The 27,885-nt window shown below is 55.2% G+C and overlaps 3 protein-coding genes across 3 annotated transcripts in view; all 3 read right to left on the bottom strand.

Moving 5' to 3' along the window:
- Positions 1-1,775: 1,775 nt before the first annotated feature.
- On the bottom strand, positions 1,776-8,489 carry APOC1 (apolipoprotein C1). Its single transcript, XM_032176439.2, has 4 exons — positions 7,235-8,489; positions 6,788-6,865; positions 5,102-5,237; positions 1,776-1,950 (listed from the first exon to the last, which is right to left on the bottom strand). The coding sequence occupies exons 2-4, from the start codon at positions 6,843-6,845 to the stop codon at positions 1,893-1,895; spliced, it is 252 nt and encodes an 83-aa protein (XP_032032330.1). The 5' UTR covers positions 6,846-6,865; positions 7,235-8,489; the 3' UTR covers positions 1,776-1,892.
- Positions 8,490-12,338: 3,849 nt separating this feature from the next.
- Positions 12,339-16,020, bottom strand: APOE (apolipoprotein E). Its single transcript, XM_058428936.1, has 4 exons — positions 15,900-16,020; positions 15,066-15,131; positions 13,742-13,934; positions 12,339-13,199 (listed from the first exon to the last, which is right to left on the bottom strand). The coding sequence occupies exons 2-4, from the start codon at positions 15,106-15,108 to the stop codon at positions 12,482-12,484; spliced, it is 954 nt and encodes a 317-aa protein (XP_058284919.1). The 5' UTR covers positions 15,109-15,131; positions 15,900-16,020; the 3' UTR covers positions 12,339-12,481.
- A 1,983-nt stretch (positions 16,021-18,003) lies between these two features.
- TOMM40 (translocase of outer mitochondrial membrane 40) overlaps positions 18,004-27,885 on the bottom strand; it is a 13,381-nt gene continuing 3,499 nt past the window's right edge. The window contains exons 7-10 of the mRNA XM_032176435.2: positions 20,786-20,908; positions 20,574-20,650; positions 20,368-20,470; positions 18,004-18,663 (exon numbers count right to left, since the gene is read on the bottom strand). Of these exons, the coding sequence (XP_032032326.1) occupies positions 18,524-18,663; positions 20,368-20,470; positions 20,574-20,650; positions 20,786-20,908 (443 nt within the window). The 3' untranslated portion in view covers positions 18,004-18,523. The remainder of the gene's footprint in view (positions 18,664-20,367; positions 20,471-20,573; positions 20,651-20,785; positions 20,909-27,885) is intronic.

Below are 27,885 nucleotides of genomic sequence, written 5' to 3'. Positions count from 1 at the left end.
AGACAGGGTTTCACCATGTTGGCCAGGCAGGTCTCGAACTCTTGACTTCAGGTGATCCACCTGCCTTGTCCTCCCAAAGTGCTGGGATTACAGGCATGAGCCACCTCACCCAGCCTGAATATTAACCCGTTATTAGATACGTGGCTTACAGATATTTTTCTTGCCGGGCGCGGTGGCTCACACTTGTAATCCCAGCACTTTGGGAGGCCGAGGCGGGCGGATCACGAGGTCAGGAGATTGAGACCACGGTGAAACCCCGTCTCTACTAAAAATACAAAAAATTAGCCGGGCGTGGTGGCGGGCACCTGTAGTCCCAGCTACTCGGGAGGCTGAGGCAGGAGAATGGCATGAACCCGGGAGGCGGAGCTTGCAGTGAGCCGAGATCGTGCCACTGCACTCCAGCCTGGGCGGCAGAGCGAGACTCCGTCTCAAAAAAAAAAAAAAAAAGGCCGGGCGCAGTGGCTCACGCCTGTAATCCTAGCACTTTGGGAGGCCGAGGTGGGCGGATCACGAGGTCAGGAGATCGAGACCATCCTGGCTAACACGGTGAAACCTCGTCTCTACTAAAAATACAAAAAATTAGCCAGGCGAGGCGGCGGGCGCCTGTAGTCCCAGCTACGCGGGAGGCTGAGGTAGGAGAATGGCGTGAACCCCAGGGGTCGGAGCCTACAGTGAGCCGAGATCGCGCCACTGCACTCCAGCCTGGGTGAAAGAGCGAGACTCTGTCTCAAAAAAAAAAAAAAATTTCTTATGAAATCTTAAACTGGGCGCTATGGCTCATACCTGTAATCCCAGCACTGTGGGAGGCCAAGACGGGTGGATCACTTAAGGCCAGGAGTTTGAGACCAGCCTGGCCAACATGGCAAAATTCTGTCTCTACTAAAAATACAAAAAAATTAGCTGGGCATGGTGGCACATGCCTATAATCCCAGCTACTCAGGAGGCTGAGGCAGGAGAATCCCTTGAACTCAGGTGGTGGAGGTTGCAAGGCTGCAGTGAGTGGAGATCGTGCAACTGCACTCCAGCCTGGGTGAAAGGGCCAGACTCCATCTCAAAAAAAAAAAAAAAAAAAAAAGAAATCTTAATTACATAGGGTTGTTTCTCATGTGTATGTGGTTTAATTTTATATAAGAGCCAGGCACAGTGGCTCACGCCTGTAATTCTAATACTTTGGGAGGCCAAGGCAGGAGGATTGCTTAAGCCCAGGAGTTGGAGACCAGCCCGGCCAACATGATGAAACCCTGTCTCTACTAAAAACACAAAAATTAGCTGGGTGTGGTGGCACGTGCCTGTAAATCCCAGCTACTTGGGAGGCTGAGGCAGGATAATCTCTTGAACCTGGGAGGTGGAGGTTGCAGTGAGCTGAGATTACACCACTGTGCTCCATCCTGGGGGAGAGAGTGAGAGTCTGCCTCAAAACAGAAATAAAAACAAAAAAAGCCTCAGCCCCTCATCTCAGGTAGACCACACTAGGAAAAGTGTAGCATAGTGACATTGCTAGGCTGAGGGTTCAATCTAGTTCCAGTTCTCCACTTCCTGGCTGTGTGACCTTATACAAGTAACTTCACCTCTCTGGGCCTCAATGCCCTTATGGGATTAATAAGGCCCAGTTTGCAGGGTTCTTAGGAAGATTCTTTTGAGACCATGGAGTTAAAACATCCTCAGCACAGGGCAAGTAGATAGGGCATTGGAGGGCTTGTGAGGAGTCCCTAAGGTTTAGCCCCTGCGCTCTCCCGCAGCGCCTTCCCCAGAGTAAAGAAGCACTCAGGAGAGAATTTTCTATAGGGTTTTTATTGGTGGCACCTGGGGGCCACATGGAGGGCGTCCTCAGCACAGGCGCTGGGGTGTGGGAAATTTCAGAGCCCCCTCCTGGGATGTCACCCTTCAGATGCTCATGCGTTAATCTTGAGTTTCTCCTTCACTTTCCGAAATGTCTCTGAAAACCAATCCCTGTGGGGAGGAATAAGGAAGGGAGTCACTGTGTGCAGCTACCTCCCAGGCTGTTCAAATTCTACCTGCTACCTGACTCCCACCTCTTCCCCTTGCTGAATCTCCATCCCCACTGTCTGTGGGATTAGGAGGACTGCTGAGCTGGGTGGGCCAACTTCTGTGCTTTAGTTTCCCAGATGGACTAGAGCACGTTGAAGTCTAAACACTTCACCCTTGGTTGGGCATGGTGGCTCACACCTGTAATCCCAGAACTTTGGGAGGCCAAGGCAGGCGGATCACTTGAGGTCAGGAGTTCGAGACCAGCCTGGGCAACATGGTGAAATTGTGTCTTTACTAAAAATACAAAAAATACCATGTGTGGTGTCACACACCTGTAGTTCCAGGCACTCAGGCTGAGGCAGGAGAATTGCCTGAACCCGGGAGGTGGAGGTTGCAGTGAGCCGAGATCGCACCACTGTACTCCAGCCTGGGCAACAGAGGGACACTCCATCTCAAAAAAGAAAAAATAAGGCCAGGCGCGGTGGCTCACGCCTCTAATCCCAGCACTTTGGGAGGCCGAGGCGGGCAGATCACGAGGTCAGGAGATCGAGACCATCCTGGCTAACATGCGAAACCCCGTCTCTACTAAAAATACAAAAAATTAGCTGGCATGGTGGCGGGCGCCTGTAGTCCCAGCTACTCGGGAGGCTGAGGCAGGAGAATGGTGTGAACCTGAGAGGTGGAGCTTGCAGTGAGCCGAGATTGGGCCACTGGACTCCAGCCCGGGTGACAGAGCGAGACTCTGTCTCAAAAAAAAAAATTTAAAAAAATTAAAAAATAAAATAAAATAAAAATAAGAAACACTTCACCCTGGCCTGGCTTTCAAGGCCTGCCATCTCTTGCTACCAACCCCTTCCTTTTTTTTTTTTTTGAGATGGAGTTTTGCTCTGTCACCCAGACTGGAGTGCAATGACACTGTCTCAGCTCACTGCAACCTCTGCCTCCCAGGTTCAAGTGATTCTCCTGCCTCAGACTCCGGAGTAGCTAGGACTATAGGTGCCTGGCACCACACCCAGCTAATTTTTGTATTTTTAGTACAGAGAGGGTTTCATTATGTTGAGCAGGCTAGTCTTGAACTCTGACCTTGTGATCCACCCGCTCAGCCTCCCACAGTGCTGGGATTACCTGGTGAGCCACTGCGCCAGGAGTTTTTTTTCTTTCTCTTTTTTTTTTTTTTCTGAGACAGAGTCTTGCTCTGTTGCCCAGGCTGGAGTACAGTGGCATGACCTTGGCTCACTGCAAGATCTGCCTCCCGGGTTCACACCATTCTCCTGTCTCAGCCTCCCGAGTAGCTGGGACTACAGGCAGTCGCCACCATGCCCGGCTAATTTTTTTGTATTTTTGGTAGAGACGAGGTTTCACCGTGTTAGCCAGGATGGTCTCGATCTCCTGACCTTGTGATCCGCCCATCTCAGCCTCCCAAAGTGCTGGGATTACAGGCGTGAGCCACCGCGCCCGGCCTTCTTTTTTGAGATGGAGTCTCGTCTTGTCACCCAGGCTGGAGTGCAGTGGCATGATCTCGGCTCACTGCAACCTCTGCCTCCCGGGTTCAAGTGATTCTCCTGCCTCAGGCTCCCGAGTAACTAGGACTACAGGCATGCACCACCACGCCCGGCTAATTTTGTATTTTTAGTAGAGACAGGGTTTCTCCATGTTAGGCTGGTCTCAAACTCCTGACCTCAGGTGATCTGCTTGCCTTGGCCTCCCAAAGTGCTGGGATTACAGGTGTGAGCCATTGTGCCTGGCCTCCAAACAATCTTTCTAAGTTTATGCCTGACTCTATTTTCCCTCCCTCCCTCCCTGTCTTTCTTTTCTCTTTTCTTCTCTTTTCTTTTCTTTTCCTTTTTTGTTGAGACAGGGTCTCATTCTGTTACCAGGCTGGAATGCAGTGGCACAAACATGGCTCACTGCAGCCTCAATCTCCTGGGCTCAAGCAATCCTCTCGCCTCAGCCTCCCGAGGAGCTGGGACTACAGGCATGGGCCACCATGCCCGGCTAATTTTTTTTGTATTTCTAGTAGAGACGGGGTTCTCCAACTCCTGACCTCAAGTGATCCACCCACCTCGGCCTTCCAAAGTGCTGGGATTACAGGTGTGAGCCACCATGCTCGGCATGTTCTTCACTGTTTTATTCCCCACATTGAAACAGTTTCCAGCACTTAGCAGATGCTCAATAAATATTTTTTAAGGAATGAATGACTAACTTGCCAAAGGGAGCAAGGGTGGGTTTCATGATGTACTGAGCATCTACATGTACCAGACACCCTGTAGACCTTCTCCTTTACTTCCCCACAGAACCACCAGTTTATAGGAGAGGAAACTGAGGCTCACAGTAATGCCCCTCTGTCAAGATCACACAGGAAGTAAGGGGTGCTACGCCAGCCTGGGGACCCAGGTCTGGCCAAGCTTGGGTCCTTTTTTCATTACCTCACAAAACTATCTTTTTTTTTTTTTAATTTTTTTTTTTTTTTTAATAGAGACAGGATCTCGCCATGTTGGTCAGGCTGGTCTCGAACTCCTGGGCTCAAGCAATTCTCCCATCTCAGCTTCCCATAGTGCTGGAATTACAGGTGTGAGTCACCGTACCTGGGCAAGACCATCTTTTTTTTTTTTTTTTTTGAGACGGAGTCTCCTTCTGTCACCCAGGCTGGAGTTCAGCGGCACAATGTCAGCTCACTGTAACCCCCACCTTCCTGGTTCAAGCAATTCCCCTGCCTCAGCCTCCTGACTAGCTGGGATTACAGGCGCATGCCACCATGCCTGGCTAATTTTTTTGTATTTTTAGTAGAGACAGGGTTTCACCATGTTGGTCAGACGGGTCTCCAACTCCTGACATCAGGCGATCCGCCCACCTCGGCCTCCCAAAGTGCTGGAATTACAAGCATGAGCCACCGTGCCCAGCCCAAGACCATCTTTTAAAATGTGGCCTGGATGGGAGTCAGGGAAACTGTCCTTGAAGTCTGAGCACCTTGAGATCTAGCTGTGTGACCAGAGGGACGTTGTCAGCCTCTCTAGGACTTGGTTTTTTTTCAATCTGTTCATCTTGGACCATCCTCCAGGGCTCCACCCAAAAACACACCCCAGCCCTCCCGTGCCCTGGGAAGGGTTCTAACCGTGTCTTGGCAGAAAGTTCACTCTGTTTGATGCGGTTGATGACTTCCCGAGCCTTGTCCTCCAGGGTGTTTCCAAACTCCTTCAGCTTATCCAAGGCACTGGAGACGTCCGGGGCCCCCTGGGCTGGGGCTGGGCCTGCCAGGAAGATGGGCAGGGGTTCAAAATTTTTTTTTTTTTTTTTTTTGAGATGGAGTCTTGCTCTGTAGCCCAAGCTGGAGTGCAGTGGCGTGATCTCGGCTCACTGCCACCACCACCTCCCGGGTTCAAGCAGTTCTCCTGCCTCAGCCTCCCAAGTAGCTGGGATTACAGGTGCGCACTACCACGCCTGGCTGGTGTTTTTTGTTTGTTTGTTTTGTTTTGTTTTGTTTTGAGACACAGTCTTGCTGTGTCGGCCAGGCTGGAGTGCAGTGGTATGATCTTGGCTCACTGCAACCTCCGCCTCCCGGGTTCAAGTGATTCTCCTGCCTCAGCCTCCAGAGTAGCTGGGAGTACAGGCGCGTGCCTCCATGCTTGGCTAATTTTTTTTTTTTTTTTTTTTTGAGACGGAGTCTCGCTCTGTTGCCTGGGCTGGAGTGCAGTGGCACGATCTCGGCTCACTGCAAGCTCCGCCTCCTGGGTTCACGCCATTCTCCTGCCTCAGCCTCTCCGAGTAGCTGGGACTACAGGCGCCCGCCACCACGCCCGGCTAATTTTTTGTATTTTTAGTAGAGACGGGGTTTCACCGTGGTCTCGATCTCCTGACCTCGTGATCCGCCCGCCTTGGCCTCCCAAAGTGCTGGGATTGCAAGCATGAGCCACCGCGCCCGGCCGCCTGGCTAATTTTTTGTATTTTTAGTAGAGATGAAGTTTCATCATGTTGGCCAGGCTGGTTTCGAACTCCTGACCTCAAGTGATCTGCCCGCCTCGCCCTCCCAAAGTGCTGGGATTACAGGCGTGAGCCACCCTGCCCGGCCAAAAATTTGTTACTGGAACCCCCTTAGGATGGGATCCCGGGATGGATAAGGCGATCCTTGGGGATCATGTGGTTAGAATGGCCAGGCGCGGTGGCTCACGCCTGTAATCCCAGCACTTTGGGAGGCCGAGGCAGGCGGATCACGAGGTCAGAAGATCGAGACCACGGTGAAACCCTGTCTCTACTGAAAATACAAAAAATTAGCCGGGCGCGGTGGCGGGCGCCTGTAGTCCCAGCTACTCGGGAGGCTGAGGCAGGAGAGTGGCGTGAACCCGGGAGGCGGAGCTTGCAGTGAGCGGAGATCGCGCCACTGCACTCCAGCCTGGGTGACAGAGCGAGAGTCTGTCTCAAGAAAAAAAAAAAAAAAAGAATGGGGAGGATACTGGAGTGACCGCGTGGGGCTCAAGCCGCTGGGAATTGCCTTACTTAGCACTGACCCCTCCCAGAGTCCCCCACCCAGCTTACCCACTTTCAAGGCTGTGGAAGCAGGACAGCCAATCCTAGAGGTGTGGGCGTCAATACGTCATCGGTTGCTAGGGCTCTCCTGGGCAGATTTGGCGCCTGCCGGACTGAGCCTGGGAGAACCTGGAGACCCACCCGACCACGATGGGGCAACCACGACCCAGAAGGGGCCCCAGAGCTCTCAGAGGTCCTCTAAGCCGGGACCCCAGGCCTGTAGCCACCTTCACTCTTCCAAATCTCCAACTCCGCAATTCTCCCATCCCACTTTTACCTTCCAAGACCATCGACAGAACCACCACCAGGACCGGGAGCGACAGGAAGAGCCTCATGGCGGGGCCGGAGGGACACTCTGGAGGCAGAGGCAGGGGTTCAGGGGATCAGTGGCACCCTCCTGCCTCCCTCCCTCGATCCCCTCATCTCCCTTTTTGAGTTCTTGCAGAGTGGAGGCGGGTGTCCCTCCCAAGCACTCAGCACCAACCTGAATCCTTGCTGGAGGGCTTGGTTGGGAGGTCCCGGCCCGCAGGACCTTTATCAGGCTGGGGAGGGGGCGGGGCAGGTTGATGTTGATCTCCCTCCTCCTGGGCCTTCCCCTGGCCGCCTGCCTCCCTCTGCCCACCCACGTTTTTCTCCTCTGCCCCTGGCCCGTGGGCGTTGGGGTCAGGTGGGATCGCGGGCACTTCCCTTAGCCCCAAAGCCCCTCACCATTCAGCACTCTCACCTCTCAATCTTCCTGACTCTGTGGGGTCCTCGGACTACCATAGCCCCTTTCCCCACTCAGAATGTAGCGGGAGCCCCAGACAAAATTCCTCAGACACCGAGTTAAAGAAGGAAGGGGTTTATTTGGCCGGGGGCATCGGCAAGACTCCTGTCTCAAGAGCCGAGCTCCCTGAGTGAGCAATTCCTGTCCCTTTTAAGGGCTCACAACTCTAAGTGGGTGCACGTGAGAGGGTTGTGATCGATTGAGCAAGCAGGGGATGCGTGACTGGGGGCTGCATGACTGGGAATTGCATGCACCGGTGATTAGATCGGAACAAAACAGAATAGGGATTTTCACAGTGCTTTTCTATACAATGTCTGTAATCTATAGATAACATAACCAATTAGGTCAGGGGTCGATCTTTAGCTACCAGGTCTAGGGTGTGGCGCCGGGCTGTCCGCTTGTGGATTTCATTTCTGCCTTTTAGTTTTTACTTTTTCTTTCTTTGGAGGCAGAAATTGGGCATAAGACAATATGAGGGGTGGTCTCCTCCCTTAAGAAGACAGGCTCGTCCTGTCCCTGTGGCCTTCTTCCCTCAGGGGTCTCCCAGTAATAACCCTGTGATCTCATCCCCGCCTCATTCACACCGTGTCCCTAGATCACCTCTTTCCCTCACTTGCCCTCTCTTAGCAAGCCTCCTCAGCCCCAACAACTTTTCCTTTATGTTGCTGGGGCCTGCCAGTTGGCCCCGCACTCCTACCCTGCGTTTCACCTCCAATTTCTTTCAGACCAGCCCTTGAAACACCCCAGACCACCCTGATACTCTCTGGGCTCTTAATTTGATTGTTCTCAGTCTCCCTTTTTTGCAAGGGGAAGGGGTCGCCTTAGCTGGACGACACTAAAAAACTCACCTGCATTAGCCAGGCATGGTGGCTCATGCCTGTAATCCCAGCAGCGCTTTGGGAAGCTGAGGAGGGAGGATCACTTGAGCCTGGGAGTTCGAGACCTGCCTGGGCAACATAGGGACCCCTCATCTCTACAAAAAAATTCAAAAATTAGCCGGGTGTGGTGGCGCATGCCTGTAGTCCCAGCTACTCAAAAGGCCGAGGTAGGAAGATTGCTCGAGCCCAGGAGTTCGAGGCTGCAGTGAGCTGTGATTGTGCCACTGCACTCCAGCCTGGTGGACAGAGTGAGACCCCATCTCAAAAAATTAAAACCCTCAGCTGCAAAGCTCTGAGTGTATGCCCCTTCTTCCCTTCCACCGGGCCTCACCCCCTTTGCCTGGCTACCTCCCCCCAACGCTCTATCTGCTCTTATTCACCCTCCGACGCCCCTCCTGGCACCAAACCTGCTTCCCACCATCACCACATCCGTCCCCCAGGGCTGGAGTCCAGTTCCTTCCCCACCAGCTGCCTTTGACCGCCAGTGACCCTGGCAGCTGATGGGGAGGGTGTCCTCCGCCCAGCCTCAGACTCTAGTTCGGCTGGCCTTGTGCCCCCACAACCACGTGTCAGCCTGGTGGTAGGGGGATGGTTGTGAAAGGGACAGCATAGACAAGACCCTGGCAGGATTGCAACATCCCTCTGGCCAGCTCAGAGCTTCCAGCCCCTGTCAGCCCCAGGGGCCCCCCTACTTCCCCAGCTGAGCCCAGCATTCCCCAAACATCCACCCAGATGTCTGCTTCCCGGACCCCACAAGAACAGCATAACAATGCTCCTGCTTTTCCAACCCCATCCTCCCCTCTGCTATAGCGGTTTCTGTTTTATAGATGGGGAAACTGTCACACAACCAAGAACATCCAGTAGGACTCAGCGAGGGGCAAAGATGGGGGCTACTGGCTGGTCGCAGTGGCTCACACCTGTATTCCCAGAACTTTGGGAGGCCGAGGTGGGCGGAGCACTTGAGGTCAGGAGTTTGAGAACCACCTGGGCAACATGGTGAAACTCTGTCTCTACCAAAAATTCAAAAATTATCCAGGCATGGTGGTGTGCACCTGTGGGCCCAGCTACTCAGGAGGCTGAGGCAGGAGAGTCGCTTGAACCCATGAGGTGGAGGTTGCAGTGAGCCAAGATTGTGCCACTGCACTCCAGCTTGGGTGACAGAGTGAGACTCTGTCTCAAAAACATAAAAAAAGGGAGGGGCTCTTTGTCCTCCTTCCCAGGCTCCCAGATGTCTCTCTGGATGGTTGCTGGGTCAGCTCCTGTCCCATACTACTCCCTGCCAGCCTTTGTTCTGGAACCTCCTTCCTATCCTTGTCCCACCTCTGGATCTGACTGGGGATGTGGTGAGGTAGGGCACCCTGTCTGCTTAGACATCTTCATAGGTCGGTGGGGCTTGGTGGCTCACACCTGTAATCCAACCACTTTGGGAAGCTGAGGCAGGAGGATCTGCTTGAGCCGAGGAGTTTGAGACCAGCCTGGGCAACACAGTAAGACCCCATCTCTACAAAAAAATTTTAAAATATGGCCAGGCATGGTGGCTCACGCCTGTAACCCCAGTGCTTTGGGAGGCCGAGGAGGGTGGATCACCTGAGGTCAAGAGTTTGAGACCAACCTGACCAACATGGTGAAACCCCGTCTCTACTAAAAATACAAAAATTAGCCTGGTGTGGTGGTGTGTGCCTGCAATTCCAGCTACTCGGGAGGCTGAGGCAGGAGAATTGCTTGAACCCGGGAGGCAGAGGTTGTGGTGAGCCGAGATGGTGCCACGGCACTCCAGCCTGGGCGACAGAGGGAGACTCCGTCTCAAAAAAGAAAGAATTAGCCAGGCATGGTGGTAGGTGCCTGTGGCCCCAGCTACTCAGGAGGTTGAGGCAAGAGGGTTGCTTGAGTTGGAGGCTGCAGTGATCTATGATCGTGCTACTGCACTCCAGCATGGTCGACTGAGCAAGGCACTGTCTCAAAAAAAAAGAAAAATTTTTAAAGGTGAGAACTCAAGGTTCGACTCTTCAGGTGGGAGATGTGGCTGATGCTGATTCTCTCACTGACATCTGGGGAAACTGAGGCCCTGAGAGGGTGCTGCTCCAGCCCCTGGACATACAGTGAATCAGCAGCAGGCCCAGCGGACCAGGCCCCCTGCCTGTGAGCACACTGACCCTTCCCCTCCTCACTCAGCCCTGGTGAGTCATCTCCAGGGGAGGGGTGCTGCCTCCACGTGGGTGATCAGAGCAGTGCCAGGGAAAGCACCGAGTTCAGGGTGTGCAGGAGCCAAGACGGGCAGAGGGACAAGCAGATGTTGCAGCTGGCTCAGGAGATACAAGCTCAAGTCTCAGCCTGTCCCCCGTTGGTGGGAACCCTCCTCCCCGTCTCTGAGAACTGAGGGGGTGGGAGGGGAGGAGAGTGCCGGCGGCTCCTAGGCTTCCATCCAAGCTTCCCCTCTCTGAGCGCCAGCTCTCATCTCAGCACGGGCCTGGTGAAGACTCCGACAGAAGAGCCGCTCCCTTCTCTTCCCAGCCTGGACTCAGCACCCAGTAGGCTTGTTGGGAAACATGAGGGGTAGACATCACAACTGGAGGAAAGAATGGAGAATAAGAGATGGTCTGGGTGAGGTGGCTCATGCCTATAATCCCAGCACTTTGGGAGGGTGAGGCAGGCAGATCACTTGAGGTCAGGAGTTTTTGAGACCTGCCTGGCCAACATGCTGAAGCCTTGTCTCTACCAAAAATACAAAAATTAGTCGGGTGTGGTGGGACACGCCTGTAATCCCAGCTACTCTGGAGGCTGAGGCAGGAGGATCACTTGAATCTGGGAAGTGGAGGTTGCAGTGAACCAAGATTGCACCACTGCACTCCAGGCTGGGCAACAGAGCAAGACTCTGTCTCAAAAAAAAAAAAAAAAAAGAAAGAGAATGAGGGTTGGGCAGGGAAACCCGGGTCACAGTGGGTGAAGGGACAGTTAGCTCAGAGGGAACCGGAGAAGCAGAGAGCTCAAACCAAACCGAACCGCAGAGGAAGAAATCCAGATGAAGCAGGCGGGGGAGAGAGAAACCGTAGGAGGGAGAGATAAAAGATAGAGGTGGAGGAAAACAGGAAGCCAGAGTCTCCTAAGGAGAATAGGGAGAGACAGAAGGGTGTGGTGGGGTGGGGGGTGGGTGGGAAGGAGGCAGATATCAGATAAGACTGGAGGAGAGAAGGGGGAGAATAATGACAGCAGAAAAAAAAAATAAAAAGGGCTTAGAATAAAGGCACCAATCTCAGGTCATTTGGAGTTGCAACTCTGAGGAACAGGTATTATTAAGTTGGGCAGGCCTGGCACGGTACCTGGAATCCCAGCACTTTGGGAGGCCGATGGGGGAGGATCGCTTCAGCCCAGGAGTTTGAGACTAGCCTGGGCAACAGAGTGAGACCTCGTCTGTACAAATAATAATAATAATAATAATAAAAAGCCGGGTATGGTGGTGCTAGTCAGTAGTCTCAGCTACTCAGGAGGCCAAGGTGGGAGTATCCCTTGAGCCCAGGAGTTCCACATCAGCCTGGGCAACAAAGCCAGACCCCATCTCCACACACACACACACACACACACACACACACACACACACCACCCCACAAATTAATCCTAGTGGTATGCGTCTGTAGTCTCAGCTACTGGAAAGGCTGAGGCGGGAGGATCACTTATCACTTGAGTCCAGGAGGTGGAGGCTGCAGTGAGCTGTGATGGCGGGTGACAGGGTGAGACCTTGGCCCCCCCCACAAAAAACGAAGAGGGGCAGAGGCTGGGCACGGTGGCTCAGGCCTGTAATCTCAGCACTTCGGGAGGCTGGCGGGTGGATCACTTGGTCAGGAATTTGAGACCAGCCTGGCCAACATGGTGAAAGCTCGTCTCTACTAAAAATACAAAAATTAGCTGGGTGTGGTGGCGTGAGCCTGTAATCCCAGCTACTGAGGCAGCAGAATCGCTTGAGCCCAAGAGGCAGAGGTTGCAGTGAGCCAAGATCACGCCACTGCACTCTAGCCTTGGTGACAGAGCCAGACTCCGTCTAAAAAAAAAAAAAAAAAAAAAGGGCAGAGCGAAAGATACACACAGACACAGACGGAGAGGAGGGGGCTGAGAATTGTGTGGCCAGTATGTGGGCAGAAAGAGAAACTGAGGCTGGGGCTTAGAGGAAATCACACAGGGAGGCCAGCAGATGCGGTGAAACTTGGTGAATATTTATTAAACTAGGGCCCACCCCAGGAGGACGGCTGCAGCGGGGACAGGGTCTCCGCTGCAGGCTGAGCGGAGGCAGGAGGCACGGGGTGGAGTGGGGTCGCATGGCTGCAGGCTTGGGCGTTCAGTGATTGTCGCTGGGCACAGGGGCGGCGCTGGTGCCCACGGCAGCCTGCACCTTCTCCACCAGCCCGGCCCACTGGCGCTGCATGTCTTCCACCAGGGGCTCGAACCAGCTCTTGAGGCGGGCCTGGAAGGCCTCGGCCTGCAGGCGTATCTGCTGGGCCTGCTCCTCCAGCTTGGCGCGCACCTCCGCCACCTGCTCCTTCACCTCGTCCAGGCGGTCGCGGGTCCGGCCGCCCACCTCCTCCATCCGCGCGCGCAGCCGCTCGCCCCAGGCCTGGGCCCGCTCCTGCAGCGGCTGGCCGGCCAGGGAGCCCACAGTGGCGGCCCGCACGCGGCCCTGCTCCACCAGAGGCCCCAGGCGCTCGCGGATGGCGCTGACGCCGCGCTCGGCGCCCTCGCGGGCCCCGGCCTGGTACACTGCCAGGCGCTTCTGCAGGTCATCGGCATCGCGGAGGAGCCGCTTGCGCAGCTTGCGCAGGTGGGAGGCGAGGCGCGCCCGCAGCTCCTCGGTGCTCTGGCCGAGCATGGCCTGCACCTCGCCGCGGTACTGCACCAGGCGGCCGCGCACGTCCTCCATGTCCGCGCCCAGCCGGGCCTGCGCCGCCTGCAGCTCCTTGGACAGCCGTGCCCGCGTCTCCTCCGCCACCGGGGTCAGTTGTTCCTCCAGTTCCGATCTGTAGGCCTTCAACTCCTTCATGGTCTCATCCATCAACGCCCTGCGGCCCAGAGGGTGGGAGGGTGTGGCACAGGGGGAGGCGGGGAGAAGGGCTGGGATGGGGGCAGGCGAGATGGGGATGAGCAAGAGAGACCCAAGAGGGAGAGAAGGAACGGGGCAGAGGCCGAGAGAAGGAGACAGAGATAGATGCAGACAGCAGAGGCAGAGACGAAGAAGAAGCTAGGAGGCCGGGCAAGGTGGCTTATGCCTCTAATCCCAGCACTTTGGGAGGCTGAGGCGGGAGGATCGCTTGAGTCCAGAAGTTCAAGACCAGCCTGGGCAACACAGTGAGACCCCATCTCTCTGTCTCTATATAAAAGAGCCAGGACGAGTGTGAGAGACTGAGTCAGAAGGGAAGAGGGAGAGACAGAGCTGACAGAATTCCAGAGAGCTAAAGCCATGAGTCAGAAATGGGAAGAGGAAGCTAGAACCAGCAGAGACCCAGGCCCCCCAAGACTTAGTGACAGGGGCAGAATGTAACCTGGACCTGGGGAGGTATAGCCGCCCACTAGGAGGGTCGAGGGCCAGGATGGGGACACTCACGTCAGTTCCTGGGTGACCTGGGAGCTGAGCAGCTCCTCCTGCACCTGCTCAGACAGTGTCTGCACCCAGCGCAGGTAATCCCAAAAGCGACCCAGCGCCAGCTCCCAGGGCTGGCCGCTCTGCCACTCGGCCTGCTGGCGCAGCTCGGGTTCCGGCTCTGGCTCCACCGCTTGTTCCACCTTGGCCTGGCATCCTGTGTGGAACAAGTTCAAGGTGGGTCAGGGTCCTTCTGACCCGGTCCAGGCACCTAGTACCTAGGGGCACACAGAAGGTGCTCCACAAATGCTTCTTTGGAGCCATGGTGGGCAGGGTGACGGGGGAGTCGGTTTAATCACTTGAAAAGCGTTATTTATTTATAGACAGGGTCTCGCTCTGTCACCCAGGCTGGAGTGCAACGGCCTGAACATGGTTCACTGCAACCTTGACCTTCTGGGCTCAAGTTATCCTCCTGCGTCAGCCTCCTGAGTAGCTGGGACCACAGGTGTGTGGCACCATGCCTGGCTAATTTTTGTATTTTTAGTAGAGACAGGGTCTCACTATGTTGCCCAGGCTGGTGTTGAACTCCTGGGCTCAAGTGATCCTCCTACCTTGGCCTCCCAAAGTGCTGGGATTACAGGGGTGAGCCACCATGCCCAGCGGAAAAGCATGTATTGAGTGTCCTTGTGTGCCCCAAGCAGGACTGTGTGGGGTGATGGAGAATAAAGATCACAGCTGCCCCATGTCTGGTATTCACTACCTGCCTGCAATGCATTAGAAACCTCTAACTCCCAGCCAGGCGCGGTGGCTCACGCCTGTAATCCCAGCACTTTGGGAGATCGAAACAGGCAGATCACCTGAGGTCAGGAGTTCCGTACCAGCCTGGCCAACGTGGTGAAACCCCATCTCTACTAAAAATACAAAAAAGTTAGTCGGGTGTGGTGGCATGTGCCTGCAGTCCCAGCTACTTGGGAGGCTGAGGCAGGAGAATGGCCTGAACCTGGGAGGCGGAGCTTGCAGTGAGCCGGGATCCCGCCACTGCACTCCAGCCTGGGCGACAGAGCGAGACTTCATCTCAAAAAAACAAAACAACAAACAACAACAACAACAAAAAAACAACTTCTAACTCCTATCTCAAGGATGGGGGAAACCGAGGCCCAGAGAGCGTCAAATCGCTGTTCAGAGCCAGGAAGCAGCACAGAAGCCTCAGACCTGGGCCTTCCTCTCAAGGGGAAGACAGACCAGCAGAAGAAGAGGGGGCCCAGAGTCTGCCTGAATGGGGCCAGGAGGTTGAGGTGAGAATGAGAGGGGGAGGAGCGGGGGAACCGAGCAAGCCCCGCCCCCATACCTGCCAGGAATGTGACCAGCAACGCAGCCCACAGAACCTTCATCTTCCTGCCTGTGATTGGCCAGTCTGGGGAGGGAGAAACTGTCAATCAACCGCCAGTGAGGACTCCTCCCACCCCCAGCCCGGCCCCAACCCGGCCTCACCCCAGGTTAGCCTTCCAAGCCTTGCTGCATTATCTGCAACAGCCTAATCCCAGCACAAACATTTACCAAGCCGCCCCCAACCCATTCCCTATTTAACTCCCTCCTGGTCTTCTCTTATCTTCCCATCCCCAGGTCGGCCTCCATAGAAAATTCCATCTTCCTCTCCTGGGGTTCAAATTCCATCCCCCCACCCCCTCCCCACCGCCGGTTCCATCTCAGTCCCAATCTCGCATTCCTCATTCTCCCTTCACATTCTAAGCTCCAACCTCACATTTAAGCGCCGTTTTCCATTTATGAGCTAATTCAGTCCTCATTTTAAAGTTCTCCAATCGACGGCTAGCTACCGTGTCGCTGCCCCTGGCTCCCCAGTTATGGAGATCTGAGGACACTGGGGACACCCAGTAGGTGCTCGATAAGTGACAGTGACAACTCGTGGGGTCCTGCTATGGCTTAGATCCCAGTCCAGCTGCTCTCCCCACCCCACCTTCTAGCGGGTCGTGTCGTCTCTGCTGCCCAGCCCTTCCCAGGTCCAGTACCCTGCTGCTTGTCTCACCCCCGCTCCTCCTCTCCCCAAGCCCGACCCCGAGTAGCTTTCCTGAGACTACCTGGAGGCCAGGGCTTCCCGAGGTCCCAGCTACATCTTTCTAGAGGCCCCTGAGCTCATCCCCGTGCCCCCGACTGCGCTTCTCACCGGCTCTTGGGGAAGGACGTCCTTCACCTCCGCTGGGGCTGAGTAGGACTCAAGGATCCCAGACTCGTCCAATTATAGGGCTCCCCCTGTCCCGCCCCCTCCCCCAGGGATAGGGCGGGCTGGGCCAGCCCCCAGTCACGAGGTGGGCTGTTCTCCCCCTGCCCCAGGCACAGCAGGGCAGAGGGAGGGAGGAGGTGGGGCATAGAGGCCTTTTGACCACCCCCCCCCGCCACTCCCCAGGGAGGACACCTCGCCAGTAATCCAGACACCCTCTTCCATTCTGGGGGCCAAGCGTGGAAGGGGAATGTGCAGGCTGCCGCCCAGAGTCCTCCTTCCCTGACCCTGTCCTTTCCTGTGCCTGGATGAATGCAATCTGGAGAGGGGGCTGTGGATCTGGACTCCTGGATCCCAGAAAGAAAGTAGGGCTAGGGGGCTGGACAGAAGTGGGATGGGAGGGGCTGGGCGCGGTAGCTCACGCCTGTAATCCCAGCACTTTGGGAGGCCACAGTGGGGGAATCACTTAAGGTCAGGAGTTTGAGACCAGTTTGGCCAAAATGGTGAAACCCCATCTCTACTAAAAATACAAAAATTAGCCAGGTGTGGTGGCGGGCGCCTGTAATCCTAGCTACTTGGGAGGCTGAGGCAGGAGAATCGCTTGAACCCGGGAGGCGGAGGTTACAGTGAGCTGAGATCTCGGCTCACTGCACTCCAGCCTCAGCAAGAGGGAGACCATCTCAAAAAAAAAAAAAAAAGAAAAAGAAAAAAGAAAGTGGGGCTAGGCAGCTGGACAGAAGTGGGATGGGAAGGGTGGGAACAGTGTGATGCATCTGCTAAAAGTCGAGGCTTTGGGAATGGGACCTGGGTTTTAATCATAGCTTCCTCTTTGGTTGTGACCTTGAGCACAGGGGAGCCCCCGCTCCCCACGTGTGAAATGAGATTCCAGCACCTCCCCCTGGCTGCCACAGGCATTGTGGTTTCCAGGGGCTTGAAGCCGTGCTTCTGGGTTAAGGTTAGGATTCTGGAGTCAAATTGCCAGTGCATGAATCCTGGCTCTGCCAGTTGCCAGCTGTGTGGCCTTGGGCAAATGACTTGTCCTCTCTGAGCATCGAGTTCCTTTGCTCATCAGACTGGGAAAGCAGTGGCACAGATGTTTGGTGACAAGCTAACATGTGTATCGAGCACGGAGGACAGCCCTGGCACACAGTGGTCCTGTTAGCAACGAACAGGCCACAGTGAATGCTCCGACGCTGTCACTTTCCTAACAGCCGTTATAAATCCCAGATGTTTCAGAGGAGAAACCCGTGGTTCAGCAGCAAGATGAATGGCAAAGCCACACAGCAAGAACTGGGAGGGGCTGGGATTCATTCCTGGCTCCCAGAGCGGGTCAGATCAGAGGATTCTGCGGGTCAGGGGAGGCTGAACTCCTGGTCCTAAGAAGGAAGCCCCAGTGCCGGGCCGGGCCTGTTTGCTTTGGCTGGTAAGGGGTGGCTGAGGTGGCTTTTGTGGGTAACCTGGGGTTGGTTCTACTCAGCAGCCTCCCTCTCCAGATCCTGGAGGCAGACAGGGTTTCAGTTCCTGGAGGCTCGGGAGTGGTGGTGGGTGTCAGCCGACCCCAGTCCTAGGTTGGCAAAATCCAGACAGCACCAAGTCCTCAGACACAGGTGACCCAACCCCCATGGCTGCATGAGGAGCCTATTCTGGCCTAGGCCCCTCCTCCCAGGCCTTCTCCCCATTCCTAGTACCCTAGTTGTTCTGAAGCTGTTCCAGTAGCTTGAACCCTCCCAGCTCCCTGCCCCCATCTCTGCTGCTGCAGTTTGCAGGGACAAAGTCCTCTATAGCCACTCCGGCCAGGTCAAGCTGGGGGCAAGTGAAGGCCCGTGGTGTCCCTCAGCAGGCCATATGTCCCGGATGGGGAGACGGCGACCCCAGGCCACGCCGCGCCCCTCTGGCCGGACTCAAGGCAGCGTCAAGGCTCCGCTGCTTTCCGTGCTCCGGCCCTCTGGCGCCCCCTGCAGACGGCTGGGGGAAGGTCAGGGCGGCCAGACTCCGGATGAAATGCTCAAAACAGGCCAGACACACTTGAGAAAACGGAGGCCTCTCATCGTTTTTTTCCCACGTATATTTTTTGTTGTTTTTTTTTTTTTTTTTTTCTGTAAAATGTCCCGGTTCTTCCATAACTTATAAACATGATTTATACCGAGGAGATGGGAAAGTGGACGGGGCAGGGTGGACTGACCGGGGATGGGGAAGCTCCTCTCGCTGCCCCCTCAGGGCGGGCCCGGGCCCTTTGGAGGATGGGGACGCCAGGACACTCCTCCCTGAGGTTGTCTGGCCGCCTCTGCCCCTGGTGCTCAGAATCCTGCGTGCCCCTCAATTCTGGAATCCCTCCCGGGACCCCAGGCCCACTGGGCATGCTGCCCCTGGTACTCAGAATCCCGAAGCGCCATTCGGTTCCAGAATCCCCTCCTCAGCTGCTGGGGTGGCGGGGTCCCTCCTTTCCGATGTCCCCCCTGACCCCCGAGGGGGGAGGGAAGGGAGGGGGGCTCAGGTCTCCCCTCTGTGGCAGGGGGAGGTGGAGGTGGAGGTGGAATCGGAAAGGTGTGGAAGGCGGGGGCCAGGAGGGCTCAGCCGATGGTGAGGCCAAAGCCACACTGGAACTTGTTCTTTCGGTGATTCAGGAAGGCCCCAAGGGCCAGTGTCAGGGGCAGGGGCGGGAGCTTCTTCTCCAGCGTGGCACCCACGATCCAGTTGCTATCCACAGAGCCTGCAGGGAAAAGCTGAGGTGAGAGGTGTGCCAGCTTCCCACCACATCCATGCAGAGTTCCTGGCCACCTTGGATACCAGCCACATGTGGACAGCTTCCAGACCTCCAACCACACTGCTCCTGCCACCCTGAAACCCCATCACACCCCCAACAACTTCACGCTGGAGCAAATGGCTCACTCCTCCCTCTGCTCTCCGCTCAGTGACCCCTGCCCTCTGAAAAGCCCTCCAGACCCCTGGGTTCCCCCAACCTAGTCCTGCCCACACTGGGGATGAATCTATTCCTCTCACTGAGTCCCGTGAAGACAGGGCTGGTCACGGCTGTGTCCCCAGCAATGCTCAGCAGGAGGCTCAATACCCAAAATCTGTGAGCCACAGATATCCAAGAAGACTTAAGACTGGACATTGGGACTACGGCCAGTGAGCCTGAGATGAGGTTCTGGATTTAGCTGTGACCTTGAAACCTCTGGAAGCCTCAGTTTCCACGAATGTAAGATGAATGGGGCAGGCTGGATGCTTCCAAAGTGCCTTCTACCCTGGCTGGGTGTGGTGGCTCACACCTATAATCCCAGCACTTTGGGAGGCCAAGGCTTGAGTCCAGGAGTTCGAGACCAGCCTGGGCAACATGGTGAAACCCCGTCTCTCCCAAATATATAAAAAAAAATTAGCTGGGCCTGGTGGCATACACCTGTGGTCCTAGCTACTCAGGAGGCTGAGGTGGGAAGACTGCTTGAGGTGGGAAGACTGCTTGAGCCCGGGAGGTGGAGGCTGCAGTGAGCAGCAGTTGCACTGCTGCACTCTAGCCTGGGCGACAGAGGGAGACCAGTCTCAGAAAAATAAGAGGGTCAAGTGCAGAAAAATAAGAGGGGATGGGCAAAGCTCCAGCTCGGCCCAAACACCCATCAGATGCTCCACCAGATTTTTTTTTAACATTTATTATTTCATTTTATTTTTTTTGGAGATGGAGTCTCACTCTGTCACCCAGGCCGGAGTGCAGTGGTGCAATCTCAGCTCACTGCAACCTCCGCCTCCCAGGTTCAAGTGATTCTTGTGCCTCAGCCTCCTGAGTAGCTGGGACTACAGTTGCAGCATGCTACTACACCCAGCTAATTTTTGTACTTTTAGGAGAGAGGGGGTTTCACCACGTTGGCCAGGCTGGTCTCCAACTCCTGGCCTCAAGTATTCTACCTGGCTTGGCCTCCCAAAATGCTGGGATTACAGGCGTGAGTCACCACGCCTGGCCGCTCCACCTACTTTTTTTTCCCAAGCATTAAACATAGTAAAGGGTTGTCCACCTACTTTTTTTTTTTTTTTTTTTTTTGAGATGGAGTCTTGCTCTGTCACCCAGGCTGGAGTGCGGTGGTGCGATCTCGGCTCACCGCAAGCTCCGCTTCCTGGGTTCACACCATTTTCCCGCCTCAGCTTCAGTAGTTGGGACTATAGGCACCCACCACCACACCTGGCTAATTTTGTTTTTGTATTTTTAGTAGAGATGGGGTTTCACCATGTTAGCCAGGATGGTCTCAATCTCCTTACCTCGGCCCGCTTCGGCCTCCCAAACTGCTGGGATTACAGGCATAAGCCACCGCACCCGGCCCCACCTACTTTTTAACAAGTGTTCCCTGGTAATGTGGAGGCCCACACACCCACTCAGAGTTGAGTCACCTCTTGCCTGTTTCCCGCGTAGGTGAACCGAGACCTTTACCTTTGAAGAGGAGGTTGGCCTTGGGCAGGTCCAGCTGGTACCCGAAGGAGACGCTGGTGTCCTGCATCCTTGTGCTGGCCTCAAACTCCACACCCACCTGCAGCTGGGGGGGCCGGAGCAACACATGAGAATTAGCGAGTGGCCCCACCTGGACTTCCAGGCCCAGCAGCCCCTGGCAGCACCAGCTAGTCCCTGCACGAACTCACCTGGTCACTGGCTTTGTGGTAGTATGTTGCGTGCATGCCCGCCTGGCCCAACGTTACCGTTGCCAACCAGTTGTTCACTGTCAGAGAGCGAGGTGGAGGCGGGGGCTCATTACCAAGGGGATTTGGGCATCTGGGAACCCAGGCCTCCTCCCTCAGACTTGAGTGTCCAGAGCCCCAGCCCGTCCTCCCTCAGACCCAGGCGCCAGGCTCACATGTATATTTCCCAGCTAGAGACATGACAGTGCCCTCCTCTCCAGGCCGCCGGTGGTAGACCAGCTCTCCGCCCAGGGCTAGGCAAGGCGTGATGCTCTGGAGGTAGTGGGCTACGAGGATTCCTGTGGGCAAAATGACGATCAGTTTCCATCCACCCTGGGTGCCAGGCTAGACTCCACCTCCAGGAAGCCCTCTAGGCTCACCCCTGCTGGAGGCTTGGGCTTGCTATCAGGCCTCCCTCATGGGTTCCTTTCTCCTAACCCATCGCCCAGGGGTTCCCTACTGCTGAGGTCAGCGTCCCAGGCCCTGCTATGACTGCATTACCTGAAGGACCTCATCGGGTCAACACAAGCCCATGTGGTCAGCATTTATCCACTTCCTTACAGAGGAGGCCACCACCACTTATAGAAGCTTACAGGGTAAGTCACTCACTCATGCTCACAAAGTGTGTCAGGGGCAGAATCCAAACCTCCACACCTCCCAAACCCAGGCTCTGAGCCACTCTGCTGCTGAGAGGCCACTGGGTAGAGTGGATAAGTATGCACAGCCTGGGTTCGAATCCCAGCCCTGCCACAGGCTGGCTGGTGACCACGGACGCTGGCATCATCTCTGTGAACCTAACTGCCTCTTGGGGTTGTGAGGAATCGAGCGCTCAGCTGTGGCTGGGACTTGCTGCACTGAGGTCCAAGTCTGCGTTCCTGTGTCCCTCCACCGTAGGGAGCGCTTGCTGAACAAGAGAACTGCCACCTCTGGGCTGCCTTTTCAAGCCTCAGGATGGAGACAGATTCACTTTGGTGTCTTTCGAGCCTAGCAGGGTACATACCACAAATGTGATTTTATAAGGGCAGAAGAATTGGGGAGGAAGAGAGTGGGAAATAGAGAGGGAGGGACAGGGAAAGAAAACAAGCCTGGCATGGTGGCACGTGCCTGTAATCCCAGCTATTTGGGAGGCTGAGGAGGGAGGATCGCTTGAGCCTAGGCATTCAAAGCCAGCCTGGGCAACATGGTGAGACCCCGTCTCAAAAAAAAAAATAAATAAAATAAAATAAAAAAGCCAGATGCAGCCGCTCATGCCAGTAATCCCAATGCTTTGGAGGGCTGGGGCAAGAGGACAGCTTGAGGTCAGGAGTTGGAGACAAGCCTAGGTAACGTAGTGAGACCCCAACTCTACAAAAAATTTAAAAACTTCATCAAACTACAGATTATCATAAAAAAAATCACGGCCAGGCACAGTGGCTCATGCTTGTTGTAATCCCAGCAGTTTGGGAGGCCAAAGTGGGTTCATCTGAGCCCAGGAATTCGAAACCAGCCCGGGAAACATGGCGAATACAAAAATTAGCTGGGTGTGGTGGTGCACACCTGTAGTCCCAGGTACTAAGGGGGTGGACGTGGGAGGACTGCTTGAGCCCAGGAGGTGGAGGCTGCGGTGACCCATGATAGTGCCACTGCACTCCAGCCTGAGTGACAGAGTGAGAATCTGTCCCAATAAACAAACAACAAATAAATAAATTTAAAAATGTAGCCAGGCCTGATGGCACATGCTTGTAGTCCCAGCTACTTGGGAGGCTGAGGCAGGAGGATCACTTGAGCCCGGAAGATCAAGGTTACACTGAGCTATGATCATACCACTGCACTCCAACGTGGGCAACAGAGATCCTGTCTCAAAAAGTAAGAAATTTAATTTTTTTCTTTTTTTTTTTGAGACGGAGTCTCGCTCTGTCGCCCAGGCTGGAGTGTAGTGGCATGATCTCGGCTTGCTGCAAGCTCTGCCTCCCAGGTTCACGCCATTCTCCTGCCTCAGCCTCTCTGAGTAGCTGGGACTACATGCGCCTGCCACCACGCCTGGCTGGCTAATTTTTTGTATTTTTAGTAGAGTAGGGGTTTCACCGTGGTCTCAATCTCCTGACCTCATGATCCGCCTGCCTCGGCCTCCCAAAGTGCTGGGATTACAAGCGTGAGCCACTGCGCCCGGCCTAAAAAATTTTTAAAGAGAAAAAGAGGGTGGGAATTGAACAATGAGAACACATGGACACAGGAAGGGGAACATCACACACTGGGGACTATTGTGGGGTGGTGGGAGGGATAGCATTAGGAGATACACCTAATGCTAAATGACGAGTTAATGGGTGCAGCACACCAACATGGCACATGTATACATATGTAACAAACCTGCACGTTGTGCACATGTACCCTAAAACTTAAAGTATAATAATAATAAAATTAAAAGAAAAAATGTTCTATTAAAAAAAGAAAAAAGGAAAAAAAAGGCTGGGCACGGTGGCTCACACCTAATTCCAGCACTCTGGGAGGCTGAGGTGGGTGGATCGCCTGAGGTTGGAGGTTCGAGACCAGCCTGGCCAACATAGTGAAACCCTGTCTCTACTAAAAATACAAACATTAGTTGGGTGTGGTGGTGCACATCTGTAGTCCCAGCTACTCAGGAGGCTGAGGCAGGAGAATCGCTTGAACCTGGGAGGTGGAAGTTGCAGTGAGCTGAGATTGTGCCACTGCACTCCAGCCGAGGAGACAGTGCAAGACTCCATCTCAAAAAAAAAAAAAAGAAACGACACATCTGCAGGGACAGAAATGAAGGGGGAAGAGGGACTGAAGATTCACAGTTGAGAAATCCACCACGATCGAGCAATCTCCAATCTCCTAGGGTGCAGCCCTGGAGAGGAAGACCCGTGGAGAAGGGAAGGGAGGTTGGGGGCCACGAGCCTGAGGGCACACAGAGAAGCTGAGACAGCACAGAGCAAGGCAGAGGCGAAGATGCTTCCCAGACCAAGATGACCAGAGGGGCAGACTTGGGGCCCCACAGGGGGAGCAGGCTGGCCTGCTAGCATGGAGCTGGCCTGGAGCCAGCTCTCTGGAGCTGCAGGAATAGCGGCCTTTCATACCTGCAGGCATGGCTGGGTGGAGCTCTCAGAGGGGCTGAGTGTTAGGTGGCGCCCCCCAAGATGAGCCTGGTGGGTGTAAGAGAGGCCATGAGTTCATGGCCAGTGCCCTGGTGGCATCTTCTGGGGAGGCTGAGATCAGAAGTGGGCTGCAGCCGGTCCCCATGGGCTCGGGCAAGCGACTGTGTGACTCTCCTTCCTAGATGAGATGAAGCAAATGAATCCCTGAACCCCCCACTGGTTGTTAAATCACCATCACACGGGTGGGGCACAGTAGCTCACGCCTGTAATCCTAGCACTTTGGGAGGCAGGAGGGTTGTTTGAGCCCAGGAGTCTGAGACCAGCTGGGGTAACATGGCGAGACCCCCATCTCTCCCTCTGTTTTTTTTTTTTTTTTTTTTTGAGATGGGGCGTTTTGCTCTTATTGCCCAGGCTGGAGCGCAAAGGCGCCATCTCGGCTCACTGCAACCTCTGCCTTCCGGGTTCAAGCGATTCTCCTGCTTCAGCCTCCTGAGTATCTGGGATTACATGCATGTGCCACGACGCAAAAATATAAAAATTAGCCGGGCGTGGCGGTGCGTGCCTGTAATCCCAGCTACTTGGGAGGATGAGACAGGAGAATCACTTGAACCGGGAAGGTGGAGGTTGAGGTGAGCTGAGACTTTGCCACTGCACTCCGGCCTGGGCAACAGAGACTGCGTCTCAGGGCAGAGGTATGTGGGGGGGGCAGGGGAAGAAAAGAAAAAAAAATCGCTACCATTACCACTCTGGTCAGTATGATCCCCTCATTCAGTCAAGGGGGAGACTGAAGCCCACAGAGGGAAAAGCAGCCATCTAGAGCGAGTAACTTAGAATCTCCGGCCTCTGAGCTCCAGGAACTGTTGGAACTGAGGCCAGGAGACCATCAAGTATCTTTCTAACCATCCTTCCCATCTCCTGGGCCACCCTCGCAGTTTCTCTACCCACAGCCTCCTCTCTAGTCTCGTGCCCCAACTTCAAGTGACCTCACAAACAGCAGACAGAGGGATCATGTTAAGGCACAAACCTGACCCTATTGACCCCCTGCCCAGAACCTGCCATGGCTCCCTTGTGCCCTGAGAAGATATGGGTTCCTCAGCACAGCTGCAAGGCCTTGGATGGCTTGGCCCCAGCTTCAGAATAGAACCACTTCTCCTTCCCAGGCTCCCAAGTAGCTGGGACTATAGGCTTGTGCCCTCCCAGCTCAGCCTCCCCAGTAGCTGGGACTACACGCATGTACCACCATATGCCTAATTTCTAATTTTTTTGTAGAGACAGGGTATTGCTATGTTGCCCAGGCTGATCTCGAACTCCCTACCTCAAGTGATCCACCCACCTCAGCCTCCCAAAGTGCTGGGATTACAGGTGTGAGCCACTGTGCCTGAACTGGGACCCCCATGAGGGCAGGAATGGGCTCTCTCGGTCACTACTGTGTCCCAGCCCAGGGCTAGGCATGAGGTGCTCAGAGTGAAGCAGAAAAGGAGCTGTCGCTATTGGGGGGAGCTGGGGAGGCTCACGGGCTCCTGAGACTTCCATTCAAATCCCAGCTCCTCCGCTTCCTGGCCGTGTCACCCTGGGCAACTGATTTCACCCCTGGGCCTCGCTTTCCTTATCTGTGAAATGGGGGTGCCTGCGGGCTCTGGTGCCATGGAGATCCTAGCGTGGAGCCAGTGGTGACTGTGCCTGTGGCCCAGTGCTGAGGCCGAGAAGTCGGGTCCTCTCATGGACTCCTTCACTGGGAGGTAGTTGCTTCTATTGTACCCAAGTGACAGATGAGGAGACTGAGGCCCAGAAGGGCTGGAACCACTTGCCGGAGGTCACAGAGCCGCCTGGAGGTGGAGAAGCCGAGTCAAGTCGGAGCTGTTGGTGGCAAGAGACTCGAGAGCTCAGCCCTGACCCGGCACAAGGCAGGCCCTGTTCTCACTAGTGTCTTGGGGAAGGAAGAGGCACTGGAAAGAACTGGAGACCAAAGCGTCACCGGTGGCCCTGGGCTCCAGGAGGCCAGTGCTGGGGAGCACGAAAGGACCAGGCTAGCGAGGCGGCACAGGGAACGGGGTTGCTGGCGCCATGAAGAGCAGGGACATTGGAGTCCCGCTGGCCATGTGCCCTTAGTGGAGAACCTCCTCTTGGCCTTGCGAGATGGGGACGATGGTGGCCTCTACCTCGCAGGGCTGCAGAGACGGCCTTCCTCCCAGCCAGCTCTACCCCAGTGCCCACCCTGAGCGAGGGAGAGGACGCACACAACAGGCTTAGGGAAAGAAGGTAGAAGCGGGATCTCCAGGACCCCTGCACACTCCTTCCTTCAGTATTTCCTGAGCCCCACACTGTTCCCAGTGTGGCTCCTGGCATTGGGCAGACAGTAGAGAAGACAGGCAAGTCCAGGACCCCCAACAGCTAACACTGTTGTGTGGGGGCCTGGAGACAATGAGCAAGACCGTTTCAGAAGGAAGTGCGACCAGGACTAGGGGCCGGGAAGAGGCGATGCGGTGCAAGGATGGCTACTGTGTTCGCCACTGCAGGCCTGCTCAGAGGGCGACATGTGCATGCAAGCCTTCCCAGCCATGTCACGACCAGAGGGAAGAATTCCATGCAGCAGGGACAGAGTGTGCATCGGTCCTGGGGCAGAACCAACTCGGTGGTTTCAGGAACCGTCAGAAAAGCTTGTATGGTTGGCCGGGCGCGGTGGCTCATGCCTGTAATCCCAGCACTTTGGGAGACCAGGGCGGGTGGATCACTTGAGGTAAGGAGTTCGAGATCAGTCTGGCCGACATGGCGAAAACCTGTCTCTACTAAAAATACAAAAATTAGTCAGGTATGGTGGCATGTGCCTGTAGTCCCAGCTACTAGGGAGCCTGAGGCAGGAGAATCATTTGAACCAGGGAGGCAGAGGTTGCAGTGAGCCGAGATTGTAACACTGCACTCCAGCCTGGGCAATAGAGCAAGACTCCGTCTCAAAAAAAAAAAAAAAAAAAAAAGAGGCTCACGTGGCTCAACTGTAGTGTATGAGAAGATGGGGTGATGTCACCAGGTGAACTGGGGACAGGAAAGGTTTCTTCCTCATGGGGCCCCTACAGATCAGCCTCACCTAGGAGGCCTCTCTGCAACTGCTGCACCTCCAGCTTCCCTGTCTCCTGGGTTTTCTGCCATGGCCCTTCCCTTCCCTCACCCCTGTTCCTACTTCTCCCTGCCTGGAGTCTTCTTGCTCCTGTCCCCCAGCCGGGGTAGCCCCTTCTCCTTCTCTGGCAGCTCAAAAGTCAACACTTCTGAGTCTCCCTGGGCTCCTGCAGGGGAGAAGTGGTGACTCTCCCTAGGCAATCCCAGGGGTCCGAGGCCAACCCTAGCTCCCCTCCCCGCCTGGACGAGTCATTCACTCAAGACTCAGCGCCCAAGAGCCTGCTCTCCACGACACAGCGGATGGCTGCAGAAAGACACAAAGCTGCCAATCAGAAACTCCATCCTTCCAGTTCCAGCCAAAAACTATGGAGTCATTGCCTCCATCCAGTCTCTCAACAAATCCTGGCAGCTCTGCCTTCAAACAACATCCAGAATCCAACCTCCTCTCCCCGTCCACTCTCTCCCAGTGGTACCCTTTGGAGTCTGCTCTCTATGCCAGCTGCAGGGTCCTGTGAGAAGCTATGCCTTGGTTTCCGAAAGCCTCAGACTCACTCAGAGCGAAGGCCAAGGCTCTGCAAAGCCTTATGCAATCAGGTGACCATCCTCCCTCAGGTTCCTTTCACGAGTCCCGATTGCGCTACCTGCAGGCTGAAAAGCTCTTTCCCTGGCCAGGCTAGGTGGCTCACACCTGTAACCCCAGCACTTTGGGAGGTCAAGGTGGAAGGACTGCTTGAAGCCAGGAATTCCAAGACCAGCCTGGCCAATACAGCAAGACCCCATCTTAAAAATTTCTTTAATACAAAAGAAAATCTCAGTTAAGACTTTGCGCCGGGCGCGGTGGCTCACGCTTGTAATCCCAGCACTTTGGGAGGCCGAGGCGGGCGGATCACGAGGTCAGGAGATCGAGACCACGGTGAGACCCCGTCTCTACTAAAAATACAAAAATTAGCCGGGCGTGGTGGTGGGCGCCTGTAGTCCCAGCTACTCGGAGAGGCTGAGGCAGGAGAATGGCGTGAACCCGGGAGGCGGAGCTTGCAGTGAGCCGAGATCGCGCCACTGCACTCCAGCCTGGG

This window comes from Hylobates moloch, unplaced genomic scaffold, assembly GCF_009828535.3.
Source record: "Hylobates moloch isolate HMO894 unplaced genomic scaffold, HMol_V3 SCAFFOLD_15, whole genome shotgun sequence".
Lineage (NCBI taxonomy): Eukaryota > Metazoa > Chordata > Mammalia > Primates > Hylobatidae > Hylobates > Hylobates moloch.
The sequence above is the reverse complement of the archived record's forward strand: the minus strand, read 5'-3'. Positions and strand labels throughout refer to the sequence as shown.